Source organism: Scaptodrosophila lebanonensis, unplaced genomic scaffold, assembly GCF_003285725.1.
Source record: "Scaptodrosophila lebanonensis strain 11010-0011.00,11010-0021.00 unplaced genomic scaffold, SlebRS2 tig00000024-arrow-pilon, whole genome shotgun sequence".
Taxonomy (NCBI): Eukaryota; Metazoa; Arthropoda; class Insecta; order Diptera; family Drosophilidae; genus Scaptodrosophila; species Scaptodrosophila lebanonensis.
Window position 1 is genome coordinate 21,180,636 of NW_022060538.1, and position 15,821 is coordinate 21,196,456.

General features: G+C 40.8%; 1 protein-coding gene across 3 annotated transcripts; it reads left to right on the forward strand.

The window, feature by feature from the left end:
- The first annotated feature begins 307 nt into the window (after positions 1-307).
- On the forward strand, positions 308-11,594 carry LOC115620609 (calcyphosin-like protein). Of its 3 annotated transcripts, none has more exons than XM_030513924.1 (5): positions 308-442; positions 8,061-8,212; positions 10,011-10,130; positions 10,202-10,259; positions 11,078-11,594. In XM_030513924.1, exons 2-5 carry the CDS (start codon positions 8,061-8,063, stop codon positions 11,390-11,392), a joined length of 645 nt encoding a protein of 214 aa, XP_030369784.1. In that variant the 5' UTR covers positions 308-442; the 3' UTR covers positions 11,393-11,594. The 3 variants fall into 3 exon arrangements, with proteins under 3 accessions (XP_030369784.1, XP_030369783.1, XP_030369785.1); XM_030513923.1 differs by lacking the exon at positions 308-442 and adding an exon at positions 3,952-4,089; XM_030513925.1 differs by lacking the exon at positions 308-442 and adding an exon at positions 7,411-7,501.
- Positions 11,595-15,821: the final 4,227 nt, after the last annotated feature.

The window sequence follows — 15,821 nt, forward strand, 5'->3', positions numbered from 1 at the left end:
TCAATCATTTCTTCAGTCCGCGACTGTCCCGGAGTATCTTTGAATACTTGTATTTCAATTACTTTTAGAGCGAATTTTGGTTGCTAGATATGGACTATATCTGAAAACGATCGACTTTTCGATTTGTGTGCTAGATACGAACAATATCTGAAAAGAATCGAAGTATCGATATACTGGGATCCATCTTTTGCGTATTTTGTCACACGGGCACGCGTGCCACCACTGAACACACGACTCCTGCCCACCTCTACTGGCCTGACATTCTGAGCCAGCCGTGTTCGTCATTCGTTTCCAACGCTTGGCTCATTCTACACGTACTACTGCGAGAACGACAATATAAGCGAAATCTTGTGTGCTTGCAAAGTGTATTGTGAAAAGTTGCAACATTTTGAAATATAGAATACAACCGCACCAGCTGGCAGTCTCATTCGAAGGTAGAAATGTAAGTCAAGAAATAATCGACATGCCTGTTAATTATTGTGAAAGTTTTCTGGCACACCCACACAGATAGACAGACAAACAAAGATGCATGCTGTCAATTGTTGTTGTTGTTGATTTTGGTTTCTTTTCTATCGCACTTTGGAGCGGTGTCGATGTCGTTGTCAGTGCCAGGCGCGCTTACTTTCAACGGCGTTCCGCCATTGTTGGCGTCAACAACAACAACAACGGCAACAGAACTAACAATAACAAAGATGCCTGCTGTTATTGTTACTGTATACATATATGTGCATACATATATACAGAATGTAACTCACATGCGTATAAAGTTATATTCGCGCAAATGTGTCCGCTGTCATAAAGACGACGCTGTGCACAAATCATGCTTAAACTCACACGCCGACGCGCTAGTCCTGCGTCCTGCATCCTGCGACCCCATGGCAACGGCCTCGTTGGTCGTTGCTTTTTGCTTAACTCGCAATTTATGGTTAATCGATGTTGTCTTTGGACGTGACCTATTTGCTTTATTTCGCCAGAGACTGTCGCTGCTTTCATGCATCATCCCCATCCTCGTTCAGGTCCTTTGTCGCCTTGGCTCACACATGGTTTTACTTGCCATTATCCCTGTTTCTCTCTATTTCCCTGCTTCTGTTGCTTCTTCTGCCTTGAGTTTCTGATGCTGCTGCGACAGTGCCGGCACTCAAGCCTGTCCTGCTGACGTGTTAAATTGTCTTTTTGTTTACCCTCAATAAAGCAATAATTTATTTTTCATGTTCTGTCGCAGTTCGTTATGCGATTTTCGGGCCTTCCCACTGCTTTTGTCAGCTCTGCGCGTGATCTGTACGCGCTTCTGCGTATCTGTGCTTGTATCTGTGTTTTGGTGTCCCTTTCATTTTTCTGTTCCACGCTTCGTTACCTTACGTTTGCTTCTGCATACATGGCGTATGCGTTTTGTGATTTGGGCACTGCCTGCCAAATAACTGTAAAATCGATATGTGCCGCCGTCGGCCGACCTTGACCGTCAAAGCTGAAGCCTGCATCGCCTTGAAGTACTGCGCCGCTCTTGCAGCTGCCGGCTGCTACTGCAAGTGTTGCGCAACATGTGTTGCCGGCGCCGCCAAAGCTTTAAGGTTTGACAGCCCCTGCGCCTGAGCTTCAAACACCCCCAGGCTATTCGGCACTCATATGGCATTTGCTCATTAATTAGCACGCCATTACAAAGGCTGCTTTACTAAAGACAGCTACAAAGCCAACATCGTTGTTGCTTGTCTAACTGAGTCTTCAGTGCACGGGACACTAATTTCTGAGCAGCTTGAAATTCCAAACTGAACCCACAAGCCAACAATTTCACAATGTCGGGCAAGCAAAGTGCAACTTAAAGCTTTACAGGCACTTCCCATAGGCGCAGCTTTTTCCTAATATGTGCATATAAGTATTTCAATTAAAGTTTGATGCAACCTCTAGTAGGTTTGTTTTTTAAGAAATTATAATTCGACTTTATTAACTGATTGATCAGTAGTTATTGCAGACAACTATTTGCTTTTATTTGTTCCGAGTTAAATTATTTAAAACCCTACATAAAAATGTGTGGCAATTAGGCGACCAGCACAGCAGCAATTGAAAAGCTTAATCAAAATTTGTTAAACCTTTTTGGTAAACTAACAAACAAATTTCCCTTACTGCGGGAAAAGGGCTGGGCCTCCACCTTATACAGTGAAAACTCTCTTGGCCGGACACTCACAGCCGACCAATTTTTGTCCGCTCAAGGGGATACTTAAATACTTTATACACCGATCGAATGTTTTAGAAGTGTCTGCCGAAGAGATTCTCCGCATAGAAGAGGTGGCCATTAAGGGAGTTTTCACTGTAGCTGCCAAGCTATAATTCCATTTCCATTCCATTCCATCTTATAATGCCATTTCACTAAACTTTGTATTTGTTGTTAGTATTCGCGCATCTATGTACTCCTATATTTGTTTTTTGGACTCGTACGACAGAAGAACGAAGTAACTAAGTAATTATTTAGTGGTTGATAATTAAAATTTTATTTGGCAATACATCGCTCACAAGTGTCGAACCGCCTACTTCCTTCTTTACGATACGATACAAAATCGTTTTGAAAACACACACCACTTTGCATCAGCAGTCACAATAAAATACAAAAATTGTGATATTTTTGTTGACTCCTTTGTAATGTCTTTCGTCTGAAAACATTTTCACCAAAGGTATTCGCAGATCTGCTTCTTTGGTAATAACTTCCATAGAAACTGCACGGCTCATTTCAAAGAAAGCAACTTTCAGAATAAATCGACGCATTAGGCCATCAGAATAAAGTTTTGACTAAAAGTGAAATCAAAGCAATTCAAAATTTAAAAGCTTTGGCAAAATTTTCAAAATCGAAAGTAGGCTCTTTGCTCCTTAATAGACTAATAGTTATAAATAAGAAAATTAAGTAGGCATATTTCACATATCTTAACACTTAGGGGCAACAATAGGACTGCAGAATATTTTGTAGTGTGTCTGTCTGGCCAGCATCGACGACAATACAAGTACTATCGAATATCAATCCATTGGCATCGAAAAGCAGGTTATCGGCCATCGTTTTTTCCATGAGGCGCCAGAGTACTTGTATATCGGAAATATTATCGGCTCGTACCGTTCAATTAAAACGCTTGGAAATTACGAGCAATTGTGATTCAATATTTAACTGACATCCAACAGTTTTGAAATGAGAAATATGTGCAAATCTTGCTTCGTTAGTCCATATAATTACATGACTTTAATTGTGTAGTTTGTATGTGATTAGCAAGGTTACTGAGGTGTGTTTTTTTGTGGTTGAAGAAACAACCGCAAATACTGTCGTCAATACTGTTTAACAAGAACATACAGACATACAGCATACTCGTACATACTACATACATATATATAACATAAAGCGCCAGTCAATTTGACATAACGGTCGCATGATATGAGCACATAAATTTTATGGACTTCCCCGCCACATAACGGTTATGATAATGCCCGTGTTGAATCATAAAACCAAATCGACGACTAAGCCAAGCGAGCCTTTGGTAGGTAGGTACGAGTAGATAGGTAGGTGAGAGGAGAATCAACAAAGCGCAACAAATGTCGCTAAACAAATGCGCAGCGTCAAAAGCTCGCCCTTTGGCTAAAGACAACAACAACAACACACATTCACACACACACACACACACATGCATAAACTGATAATATACTATAGTAGGCATTTGTCAATTGGCAGCCAAAAGCTGCAGTTAGCTTTCTTGCACATTTTTGCGACGCATTAGTTTTCCACTTTTGCAGCAAAAGCTGGCACACAGTGCAGCAGCATGGGGCGCGAAAGGATGCCTCTTATGGCATGGGGTGGGGCAATAGTAACAACAACAGCAACAACAACAGCAACAAAGACAAACTGCAGCAGCGTCGACGTCGACTGCCTCGCTTGCCTGACATTCTGAGCCAGCTATGTTCGTCATTCGTTTCCAACGCTTGGCTCACTCTACACGTACTACTACGAGAACGACAGTATAAGCGAAATCTTGTGTGCTTGCAAAGTGAATTGTGAAAAGTTGCAACATTTTGAAATACAAAAAAAGCCACCAGCTAAGAGTCTCATTTGAAGATAGCAATGTAAGTTAAGAAATAAGAAACAGACATACTTGTACAGACAATATTTGTAGTTATTGCGGCTGCTTTTGGTTGCTTTCCTATCATGCGTTGTGGGGTATGAGAGGGCTGTCCTGCTGACATGTTAAATATTATTTTTGTTTGCTTGTGGCTTATAATTTAGACAAATAAGTTTAAAATCGATATGTGTCTGTATTTAGCGGAGCAGGATTGGTGGGAGGATAATAATACGCGACAAAGTTTTGTGGATGAATGAACAACGTCGATAGCTCGACTGCTTTATTTATATATAAATTCTTATCCTAGTTCTTATGCTATCGCCTACATACTATCATCGATTCCTTATCTTCTACCATGTGTGCGTACTTTATCAGGTAGCTCATGTTAGCCAGCCGCAGCATGCTCATCCAGCGCGGTGGCGAGCCTGAGCTAATGATTTGTGTACTTACACATCCTTATCTATTAAGCTGGCGCCTGCCAGCTACGAAAATGTTGGTGTTATGTTCGGCATCTAAGGCCGAACTCATTATTATCTGTATAAGAGAGCATGTCTGTTTATCGAGGTTTTATCTATAACAATATGATAATGTACCATTCGTGGTCTAGACAGAGCAAATCTAGCTTATCAATTAATTTACATTTACTTAGGATCTCGTTAGAATTGAACAGTGTCGGCATTGGCCGACCTTGACCGTCAAAGCTAAAGCCTGCGTGGCCTTGAAGCTCCACAGCCAAGTACTGCGCCGCTATTGCAGCTGCCGGCTGCAACTGCAAGTGTTGCGCAACATGTGTTGCCGGCGCCACCAAAGCTTTAAAGTTTGACAGCCCCTGTGCCCGAGCCGTGCGTGTTGCGTGCTTCACACACCCCTTGGGTTTTCGACACTTAAATGCCATTCGAAATCATTAATTAGCACGCCAGCTATTAGACAGCAACAAAGCTCATTGTTGTTGTTAATCTTACTGTGTCATCAGTGGATGGGACACAAATTTCTGAGCAGTAGGTTTCCTTGAAATTCTACACTGAACCCACACTACAAGTATTTCACAATTTCATGCAAGCCAGAAGTAACAAAGCTCTACAGGCACTTACCGCAGGTGCAGCTTTATGTTATGCGCATGGCCACCATGGAGGACATATATTAATACGTGTATTTTTTATCAAGGAATACCCAATCGTAACTGGCATCACCAGGTTTGTTCATGATGTTTTCCGTAAAGGGGAATCATATAGGATTCTCTCCAAAGAGCTGGAAAGAATGAGGAAAGATTATCCGAATGAATATTCAGCCATGATTAAGCACCAAAGAAGCACTATAAAAATGTATTTTTAATATAACAAGTCAGGCGCAGGCGAAGTATATTTATGGACATGTATGTGGAACCTACGGCCTATGGCAGACGGGGGACCCATAAAGCATTTACGTTTACATCTTTTTCAAAAAGGGTCCGTGATTTATCGCAATCATAGTCCCTTTGTTGTTGTGGCTGTTACTACCTTTGTTGTCGTTACTAGTGCATACAAAAATCAATGCATGACCTTTACATTGCCTTTGTGTATTCCTGCGCACTTTTGCCTTATTTAAAGGCTATTTTATTTATAAAGCTACTAGTCCGCCAGTGCCTGAAGGCCGTCGAAATTTCTGGCCCTCAGAAGTTCCATTTACAATTGCAGCGTTATTCATTCTTGCATTCAAAAACTCTTTCAATTTAAAGACGACCTAAGCAAAGCGTGTCAATACATTCCCACATTCACATATTTATGCTTTGATGCATTTGTGTGGGTGTGTGGGTGTGGGTATGTGTGTCTATTTGCAATGATGTGTTGACCCACTTCAGTGCTTATGTGTATAGGTGGGATGGAGCTTGCTACTATTATAATGATGTCATGCTTAAAGTCTTGAGGCGAACTGACACTCTTGAGTTCTAATCAACTAGTTGGGGTTCAAGTCGACACAGTTCATTGGATCTGATATCTATAAACACATACATATGTATGTATCTACCTATGTATGTACATATACGCATTAAAGTATGTGTAAACTCAGACCCGTGGGATCATTGCCTTGCTGTGTAATTGTGAACTATTATGTAATAAATACATACATACATCAGCAATTAAGATAATATTCTGGCAAGCCTTTGACGGCTATGAGGGAGTGGCAGTGAACCGTTACTTATGCGCCATCAGAAGCGAAAGTCGTTCAGTGAGTCTTTTGACGATTCTCAATAAAATTTATATTGAGCTTGCGATGCACGCGGTGCGGTGTGTAAGAAGCAAATTTTAAACTGTAATAGCCACAGGCCCTGAACGACTTAATGCCTCTGCCACACAAAATTAACTTGTAATAATAAGACAAATAGACAGACAGATAACTAATTATTACAGACAAACAAAGTATGAAACAGCCATGGGCCAATTCACGGCTTATAAAGCCACATGCAAATGAAGGTACGAATTAATTAATTCCCCTTCACCCACAATAGTAGAGATTTATAATGCAAAGTTCAATACCAAGAGGGCGTCTAATATTCTTTCTAAATGTTACGTAAATAAACAACTAATTGACAGCCTTAATCAGGCTTAACTCAACACCTGCTCTACTAAATAAATAATATATTTACAATATACTTGTATGTTCAATTTCACAAATTTTGTCTTCAAAACTGTTGAAAATCGAAAGCAGAACAGTAGTAAATATTAATTTACCTTAGTTATTGGAGAACCAAATTCATTTCATTTATAAAAACTTAAGGAGAGAATAATTCGAAATGTATTTAAGCTCTGATTTGGTTTATTCTAAAATTTTTGAACAGTGTCGAAAAATTGTAAACATATGTTGAAATCCTTTGTCATTGTAAGCTTTGGCAGCTTCTTATGTGATCGGTTCAGATAGATTTAAATTGTTTTTACATAATAATTTGCAGATTCAAATTCAAATACTCTGCTTGAAGACAACGAATGTTTACATTTTTCCGTTTTATTTTCTCTTTAACTTGCGCCATCGTTTTAGATCAGGCCCACTAGGGAAGTTTGTTCGTTGCAGTATGCCCATAATTGTTGTTGTCTTGTACTTTAGCTTTCGGGAGTGGTGCTGTTGAAGTTTTGATGAACAGGATACGCATTGACTGGCATTTTAAATACAAATCGTGCCTAAAAGTATGCAACTCGATTTATTTTGACGCAGCGCCCCCTATTTTTTTTAAACCGAACGTCAGGCTTATTCTGGTAGGCTTTATCCAGCTGCGGATGCCACTCACTGGGAATGAGATCAGCTGTTATATGGCCCGTCTGGATGCATTTTATTGCTTTCTCGCGCAAGTCCGGTTGAGTGATATTGTTTTTCTAATTTTCGCGGCTAAACCTCCATACTCTAGTTGCAGCCAACACTGCAGCAGCAGTCCAATCACCACAGAGGTTTTTACATTTATTACTCCCAGATCTAGCCCGTCTGCTGGGCTAAATATTTTAGTTTACAATTCTATATTTGTGTGCATATGTACTTGTGTATGTATTTAATTTCCAGAAAAGTTTATTAGTTTTTATGAGTTAACACTTTCGAAAACCGCTTCTTATTGAAAGAAAACTTAAATCCACGTTTTAGCTTCCTAGCACTTCCCTTTTGTATTTCCACATCTGCTTTCTCGAAGGAATCAAAAGTAATTATTGAATTGATTCATAATCCAAATTAAGTAAAATCGATTCGATTTCAATTTCGATCAGAAAGAGAAGCAACCTTTGCAGAAGCTTAAAAAACTAAAAATAAGCAAATATTTCTTTTTAGTTTCAAGCAACCGTGCACTTTAAACTCATACTCTTTCTCATATGAAATTCGAAATTTGAAACTTCACAGACAAAAATAAAAGGAAAAACCTTAAAATTCCTAGGCGATTAATTACCGTTGACATAAAAGCACTCTCGACCACAACTCAAAGCCGCAATCTCAACATCACTACTCTTTCCCTCCACATTCTAGATGATGCATCGCGAGGACAAATACACAGAGGAGGCCTATCTCAAGAACGTATCGAGCAGGGAGCTCACCAATGGTATGGACAAGGATCCAATTTACAAATTGCGTCTGCAATGCCTCAGTCGTGGAGCCACAGGCATCTTGGGCATGGCCAGGTGAGTGAGTGAGTGAGTGAGAGAGTGATTGAGTGACTGACTCACTGGTGTGCCAATCATACAAAGCTGCCGCAAAGAAAACGAGTTACCTTGAGTCTCAAAAACTTTCAATTACATGAGTCCGGGCAAGAACATCGAAGTAGATACTCGTGTTTGTGTAATTTTTGCCGGCCCGAGGTCAGAGGCTGTGGCTAAAAACTTTTCATGTGCATTTTTCGCGCACTGCCCTCAACCTCAGAGTAACAACCAATAGAGCTCCCACACACAATTCGCACCCACATACACATAGCCATGTTTGTGGAAGATATTTATTACCAAACTATGTGGGTGGGGGGTATGCCTCATGGATATGCCACCACTTGTACTTGTACTCGTAAAACGCAACATACCGTGGCAGCGGTCGCAGAGTATATTAAAATGATGAATTTGTTGAGTACTCGTGGTCGGATCGGAACATCGCAGTAAAGCGAGGCGAAGTGAGCAATGAGCTGCAGGAGTAGAAGGATATATGGGTGTAGTATTAGTGGAAGGCAAGCATGGTATCGACGAGTTTCTAAAATGAATGCCCTCTATACTACGATACAGAAATTGAAAAATATAGAAAAATGTTGCAGAAAAGGGTGGGTTACGAACTAAGATTGTTATTAAAATATTAAATTCTTTAATAGAATTGTTTATGAAGAATGTGAAAAAGTGAAATATTGATAAACGAAATCAAAACTAGTTTAATCCATATATGTCTATAGTATTAATAACGTACTTCTGGAATCTTCGGCGCAGAAGCACATACACATGTTTGTACACACATTTCTTGTGGAGAGAAATCTCACATTCTTATTCTTTTTGATCGTAGGGATATTGCAAATGACATCGGGCAGGATTTATGCAACTTTAATTTGAAATTTGCGATGTGCCATCTGAAAGTTACTTTCCTGACCTTTGTAGCGCACTCTCAACTGGCAGGGCGGCAGCAAAGGGTTGTTGGCAGCCCTTGCTGCCATACACTCAGTTTTCAACTAGGCACATGCAAATATGTGGAGTGCATGTTGAACTAACATTTCGAAAGCTCTTTCAAGTGTGTGCAAACGGGAAAAAACTATAACTATGGCGTTGCCTGCCACGCTGACGAATCGGCGGAGTATAGGGTGTGGCAAAAATCGCTGACTGAATGCAAACAAACATAATTGGATTTCTCTAGTTCGTGATCCCTGCCCCTGCCCATCACCTGCCCCAACCCCACCCCATGCTCAACCCCCGACCAAAAGCCACAACACAAACCATTCCCCCACAACCTCTACGTTAGTTTTTATTTCAATTCCAGCTCATACGCCGGACAGTTAGCCAAACGGACATATGCGGCTGTAGGGGTATGGTCGCCTGGTCCGATTGCTGGCCGGCTGTCTGTCTGTTAACAATTTCCCGTTTTGAATATATAGACATTTTGTACAAAATCCAACATCAACATATGTATGTACCTACATATGTATGTACTGGGGCTTCGGCGGGCTGTTTGGTTGGCCGGTTGGCTCTGCCATATTGGCGTGGCGCGGCGTGGCGTGGCGTGCGCGCATTTTCATTTCTATTTATGCAATTTGTTTGTTTGCCAACCGGAAAATTCAATGCACTCGCATTCAACACACAGTCGAACGAACGAACCAACGCCACGCAACATTTGTCGGGCCATATTCTCTTTGTTCCTGCCGCATTAATATAAACATATTTTGTATAGATTTTTCTAAACAATTTCTGCGGCTTTTGTGTTCAATTAAAATTTCACTTCTCTTCCTTTCTCTGGCAGAGCATTTCGTATTATGGACCATGAAGGCAACAGGAAACTAAACCTGAAGCAGTTCAAGAAGGGCATCAAGCACGCAGGCATCGATGTGACTGATCCGGAGGTCAACGAATTGTTCCAGCGGTAAGTACAGCCGCATTTCAATCAGTCCATTGAAATCGATATAATAATGAATCCGTTCCACACCTCTTTAGTTTTGATGCCGATGGCAATGGCACCATCGACATGTCAGAGTTTCTGCTTAAGTTGCGTGTAAGTTACTCCAAATACCTTGATCCTCGTGAATATTATGCATTCAGAATTAGCTTTTCCAAAACAACCTCAGTCCACAACAAAAAATTATAAAAGCAAACATACTTGTATGTTAAAGCTACGTAGGCATAAATAGATTTGTAGCACTGTAGTATTCATCGGACTGAAGTGCCTACTCGAAAGTCTAAACGCTAATCGTAACAGAGAAAGAAGTATATGAAAGAAGTATATGTCCGTGAAAGAAGTATATGTCCGTTCGCATGAACATCAAAAACTATTGAAGCAAAACAGCTAGGAATACTAGACTTGGTATGCAGGCTTTTATTTCTGCATCTATATGCATATCATCTTATTAGGACAACTTTTTCATTTGAGACATCTTATTCAAACCTAAGTATCATGAAGTTTCATTAAAACCAGGGCACTACTTCATAAAGCTGTTATACAGATGTAGAGGTAGGGAATCAATGTATAGGCAGCATGCAACATATAAATACGGGTTTAGTGGTTTTCGGACCTTCATTTTTGTTATCAAAAACTATTTGGTACAACATAACCATTCTGATTCAATTAAAAAAAGAATTTGTATATGTTTGCAAATTCAAAATATATTTATTCGCACTCTTCTATTAAATAATTTTAAAAATATTACCATTTCGGTAAAGATTTTTATTTCGAAATGATTTGTCACAATTTGAACGCGTTTCTGTCAAATGTTTGAGTTCTTATTTTAAAGTGAAATTTTGTAAGATCCGCTACTGAATTGCAGTAGTATTTGCAAAGATGAAATATTCAGTTAATGTTGTTATTAATTGCAGCCACCATTGAACAACTCTCGTATGGACAGCATTGAGAAGGCTTTTTCAAAAATGGATGTGAATAAGGACGGGCACATAACGGTAGCTGATTTCGAAAAAGTTTACTCTGTGGATGATAATCCGAAATATCAGAGTGGTGACATGACCAAAAAAGAAATATTGACAACTTTCTTGCATAACTTTGATGTTGGTTCTCCCAACCCGGACGGCATTATCACCAAGGAGGAGTTCGTCAACTACTATGCTAGCATTAGTGCTTCCATCGATAATGACACCTACTTTGATTTGGTGATAAGGCAGGCCTACAATCTATAGGCTTGTCATTAAGAGAGAATGTAGTTCCTGCGTCCGAGTGACACAATGCAGGCGAAGCAGCAACCAATTATTATTTCTGCACACGAGCGTTACGCTACTTAACCTTTATTACTGTACATTTTCGATTTATATCCGTTTAACCGAAATGTTTTACTAATATTCAATAAATATGCCAATAAATAATCATTAAATTAACAAGTTATTCAAACCTGTTAACAATTTGAGTCGCATGTGAGCTTCAAAGGGGCTGCCTCTTAAAACTGCTAGATCAGCTGAACTGGAAATCTTTTCTATGTTGCGCGCCACACACGAGTCCCGAATAATGCGCTATAATATTTTATTAAATTAAAGCCGCGCACTAATTAGCATAAAACTAATTAGATTATTTGTACATTTAGCTGGGTGTGTTGGTGACTGAGTGACGCGACCACAAAGCGCACACCAGCACGCAGCAGGGCCGCAAGGGGGAATCGTGCACAAGGAGGTGTGCCACGCAGCGAATACCCTGCAGCCGGGAGAGTATAGCTCGAAAATAAATGTTAATTGAGACGGTTTGTTTATGGGAATGTGCGAGTGTGCAATAATAAAAGAAGAAGAAACAAGTATTGCTCTTATGTACAGACAAATAAATGTAAGATGGGAAGGCAGGATAGTGAGAATGGCGGAACACCTAGAAGCAGCATCGCCATCAGTACTCGGTGCTCATTTTGGTTTTAAGCAGTCAGTAGAAATGTACTAAGTAGTCAGTAGTAAGTTGTCAGCCGTAAAGAAAGAAGCAGAAGTCAGCAGTCAGAAGAAGAAGCAGAGAGAAGCCGTCGAACCAGAGTGAATTAGCTGCATATGCTAATATTCGCCATCGTAATTTCACATTATATTCCTATTCTAAACTATATCATACATATATCTTGGTATCGTTACCAATAATAAACATTCTATGATACACAAGATCACATAAATGAATGGCTAACAATTCAAGAGGTGAGATCAAATAAAAATGAATGGAAACAGAGGTTGCCAAGGGACTTTTGAAATACCTTCATGGTTTAAATATTGCATTCAAGTTAAATAAAATGGTCACACAACTAAGCCCAACTACAAGCTCTTCCACTCGACTTGTGTCTGTGGGTAACTAATTGAACAAGCTAGAGAAACAAATGACAGCCTGTTCCAAACAAACACGGTTCCAGATTCCATGTTGGACTCTAAGTAAATTAAAGACTGTAAGTAGTGGAAACAAATATCTTTAAAACACACCTAATTCTGTTTTTACACGGTTTGAGAACTAAATATGTTATATGCGGTAACCCGCCATTATTCCATTAAGCACGATTTAAAATAACATATGATCAATGTCTTTTTTCACACGACTTTTTCTGGAATCAATCTACCGCGTACAAACAGAATGAGGTGTATAGTTACATACTATACATGCTTCACAATGAACTCCATGTACCCGCTTCCACTTTAGTCAAAATGCACATAAAAGGAGTTAAGGTCTGTAGGCACAGCCTAACATACGTGGCGTATGCGCAATGGCTGACTGTCGTGGCACAAAATGTTGTCGCTTTTAATAAAACTCATGTTTGCCAAAAAGTCAAATCCATACACACCCTTTCACCCCATACCCTAGAACAAAAACCCACACTTCACACGCACACACGCACAGATATCATGGCAGCAAACAAATAAGCCTGATTAGCGGGTGTTTTTCGGTTGACAAGTGATTAGCCTGTCCCCAGCGACACTCACACAAACCCGAGCAAACACACACACACACGCACAGGATGTGATATGACATCATGTGCCACGCCCATTTCGCCCACAGTGCAGTTCACGCTCGACGCCAGGCATTTCTTTAGATTTAAATGTATTTAGCACAAGCGCAAGTTTATAGCGCATATCGTTGGTTGTTTGTTCTACCCAAGTTTTTGGGATAATTAGAAGCTTATTAGAGGAGACTCTGAGATATAGATAGTGTGAGAGAGAACGAGAGGGTGTCGAAGAATTAAAGAGGGAGAGAGCAATTGGCGAAACATGCGCCGTTGGCAAACTCTAATTACAATCATTTCGCATCAATGATAACAACGCGACTGCTGATGATGTTACTGCTGCCCCTGTCCCTGCCCCTGCCTCTCCCCTCGGCCAGATGATGTTGCCATAGCTGATTTCGATAAGCAACTTGGCAATTTTGGTGCAAAGACACGACCAGGACATAAGCACTTTTGTGCTGGGTAAACAGCTCGTAATAACGGGAGCATGAGTGTCTCTGTGTGTGTGTGTGTGTGTGTGTGTGTGTGTGTGTGTGTGTGTGTGTGTGTGTGTGTGTGTGTGTGTGTGTGCAGTTGCCAATTTGGCTTGCACACTTTTGCCAAAAGTAGGCATATAGTATGATTATGTATGGTATGTGTAAGTGCGCAAGTTTTGTATGCCATGTAGACAATGTTAAAAGTTTACCCAAGTAATTAAATCACTTCGATCTTTGCTAATTACGAGTGGAACAGGCAACTACATACACTACTCTCTGTCAACCTCCCTTTCCCCCTCCCCCCCTCTGTTTATCCTTGTTGCCGCAGGTGCGAGTGCGTGTATGTTTGTGGAACTTGTTAGACATTGTCTGCCGCATGGCAAACTGCTCCTCTTAAGGCAACATGCTCATCAGCTTTGCAACAACAGCAACAGCAACAGCCACAACAAGAGCGCTGACAAGTTATCTGCCAAATTAATGCAAACATGAAACGTGCGGCAGCGGGAATATTAATTAACTGGCTAGTCCGCACACACACACACGCACATCTGCACCTTCACAGATATGCGTGGGTGTGAGTGCAGTTTATTGTGTTGTTTGATGTGTGCCGTGGCGGTTGCCATTTGCTCTTCCTAGATTTAAATGCAGTTCGTAGCCACACTGCTGTTGCTATATTCTCTCTTTTGAATTTCGAGCAACGCCAACAGAATATCTACACCTGACCGCATATAGTATGCATTATTTGCGCCTGAGATTCCGCCTGCTTCAGCATCTATGGCGCGGTCCCTGCTTGCCACACTTCAGCGTTCAACGGCGCGTATGAGCAATTTGGTGCTCCGTCCCGCCTGTCGTCGGCGTCTCACCGTCGCATGATTAATGAACCTTTCATTAGCGCAACTCACATTACAATTTGGCTACCACTCGACCGCATGCCCGCAAAGTTTTCTTACGTTTCGCTTTTTTATTATTTTCTTTACTGCTCTGCTGCTTTATCATTGCCAGGGCAGCAGGCCCACCTCCGCCCCTCCCATCCTGCCTGGGCACGCCCAGCCCTTGTCTATTTGCATTTCAGCAGGTTGCCGAACGTGATCACAATATTATCTCTTCATCAACAGTCGTTGTATGCCTTCCTCGGCCCAACCTTTCACCTCCTTCTGGCACTTACCTGGTGTCTGCTGCCTCCTGCCTGCCGTCTGCTGCCTGCCTGGCCTGTCGCAGAACATGCAAACATAATGTCGGATTTCAAACATACACACGCGTATATGTATGTGTACACTGTAAAAAAAAACAATTGGTGCATGTATGTGAATTACTGCGAATTTGAAAACTGTTCGAAGGGAATAGAAAATGTGGGATTGCAGCAAAATTGGATTCCTCAAATCAGTTGTAGGTCTTCGCTTAAAAATAAACAAGTGAGTAGATTGAATCGAAAAGAAAGGCAGATCCTAATGCGGCCTGGTAAGCCGAACTGTTTTAAAAGCAGCAATAGAATTGGTAGCCACATTTATTAGAGCGGAAGCTATGGAGTCCCTCAATTAAGAAAGAAAAAGTTAAACAAAAGAAGAAGAGTGCCTATAGTTATTCACAATTGATCGATTCTAGGCAGTTTTTATCTAAAACAAAAACAATTATCCACACATTTTATTTCAGTATCGCTTTCCTCTGAGTGTACAGACACACGCACACATTGACAAATACATGCACACATCTGTCAAGACGAGTGCAAAAAGTTGAGGCTCAAGCTATCCATTTCCTTGCCTGACGCCAAAGGCAGTAACTGCTACTAAATACTCCTGGCCGTGTTCTGCTTCTGTTTGTTTTCCTTTTTGTTTTTGGCCTGGCGCGTGTTTTTATTTTTTTCTCTTGCACATGTCGTAGTTGGCTTTGTTCTTCTTTTTGGCGTTGTTGTTGGCGTTGTTATAAATGCTGCTTCACCTTATTGTTGTTTGCGCTGGCTCGCTGTTCTTGGGGTTAAAGTTTCACTTGCCTCGCACGCAACTCACCTGCTCCTTTGCACATGCATACGAGTGGTTGTGTGAGTATGTGTGCGTGTAGGTCCGTGCTCTGACTAGTCCTGAACGGTCCCGGTAGTCATGGCAGCTACGCAATTTAACAAGTTACAATGATTTCTGTGCTAATTAAAATGGTTTTTGCATTTAGTTTACCGCATTAGCATTTCGTTTA

Excerpts from the sequence above, each read along its gene's own strand:
- LOC115620609 (XM_030513924.1), top strand. The coding sequence starts at position 8,061 with ATGATGCATCGCGAGGACAAATACACAGAGGAGGCCTATCTCAAGAAC. Across the intron at positions 8,213-10,010 it reads GGCATCTTGGGCATGGCCAG|AGCATTTCGTATTATGGACC; the intron begins GTGAGTGAGTGA and ends TTTCTCTGGCAG. Across the intron at positions 10,260-11,077 it reads AGTTTCTGCTTAAGTTGCGT|CCACCATTGAACAACTCTCG; the intron begins GTAAGTTACTCC and ends TATTAATTGCAG.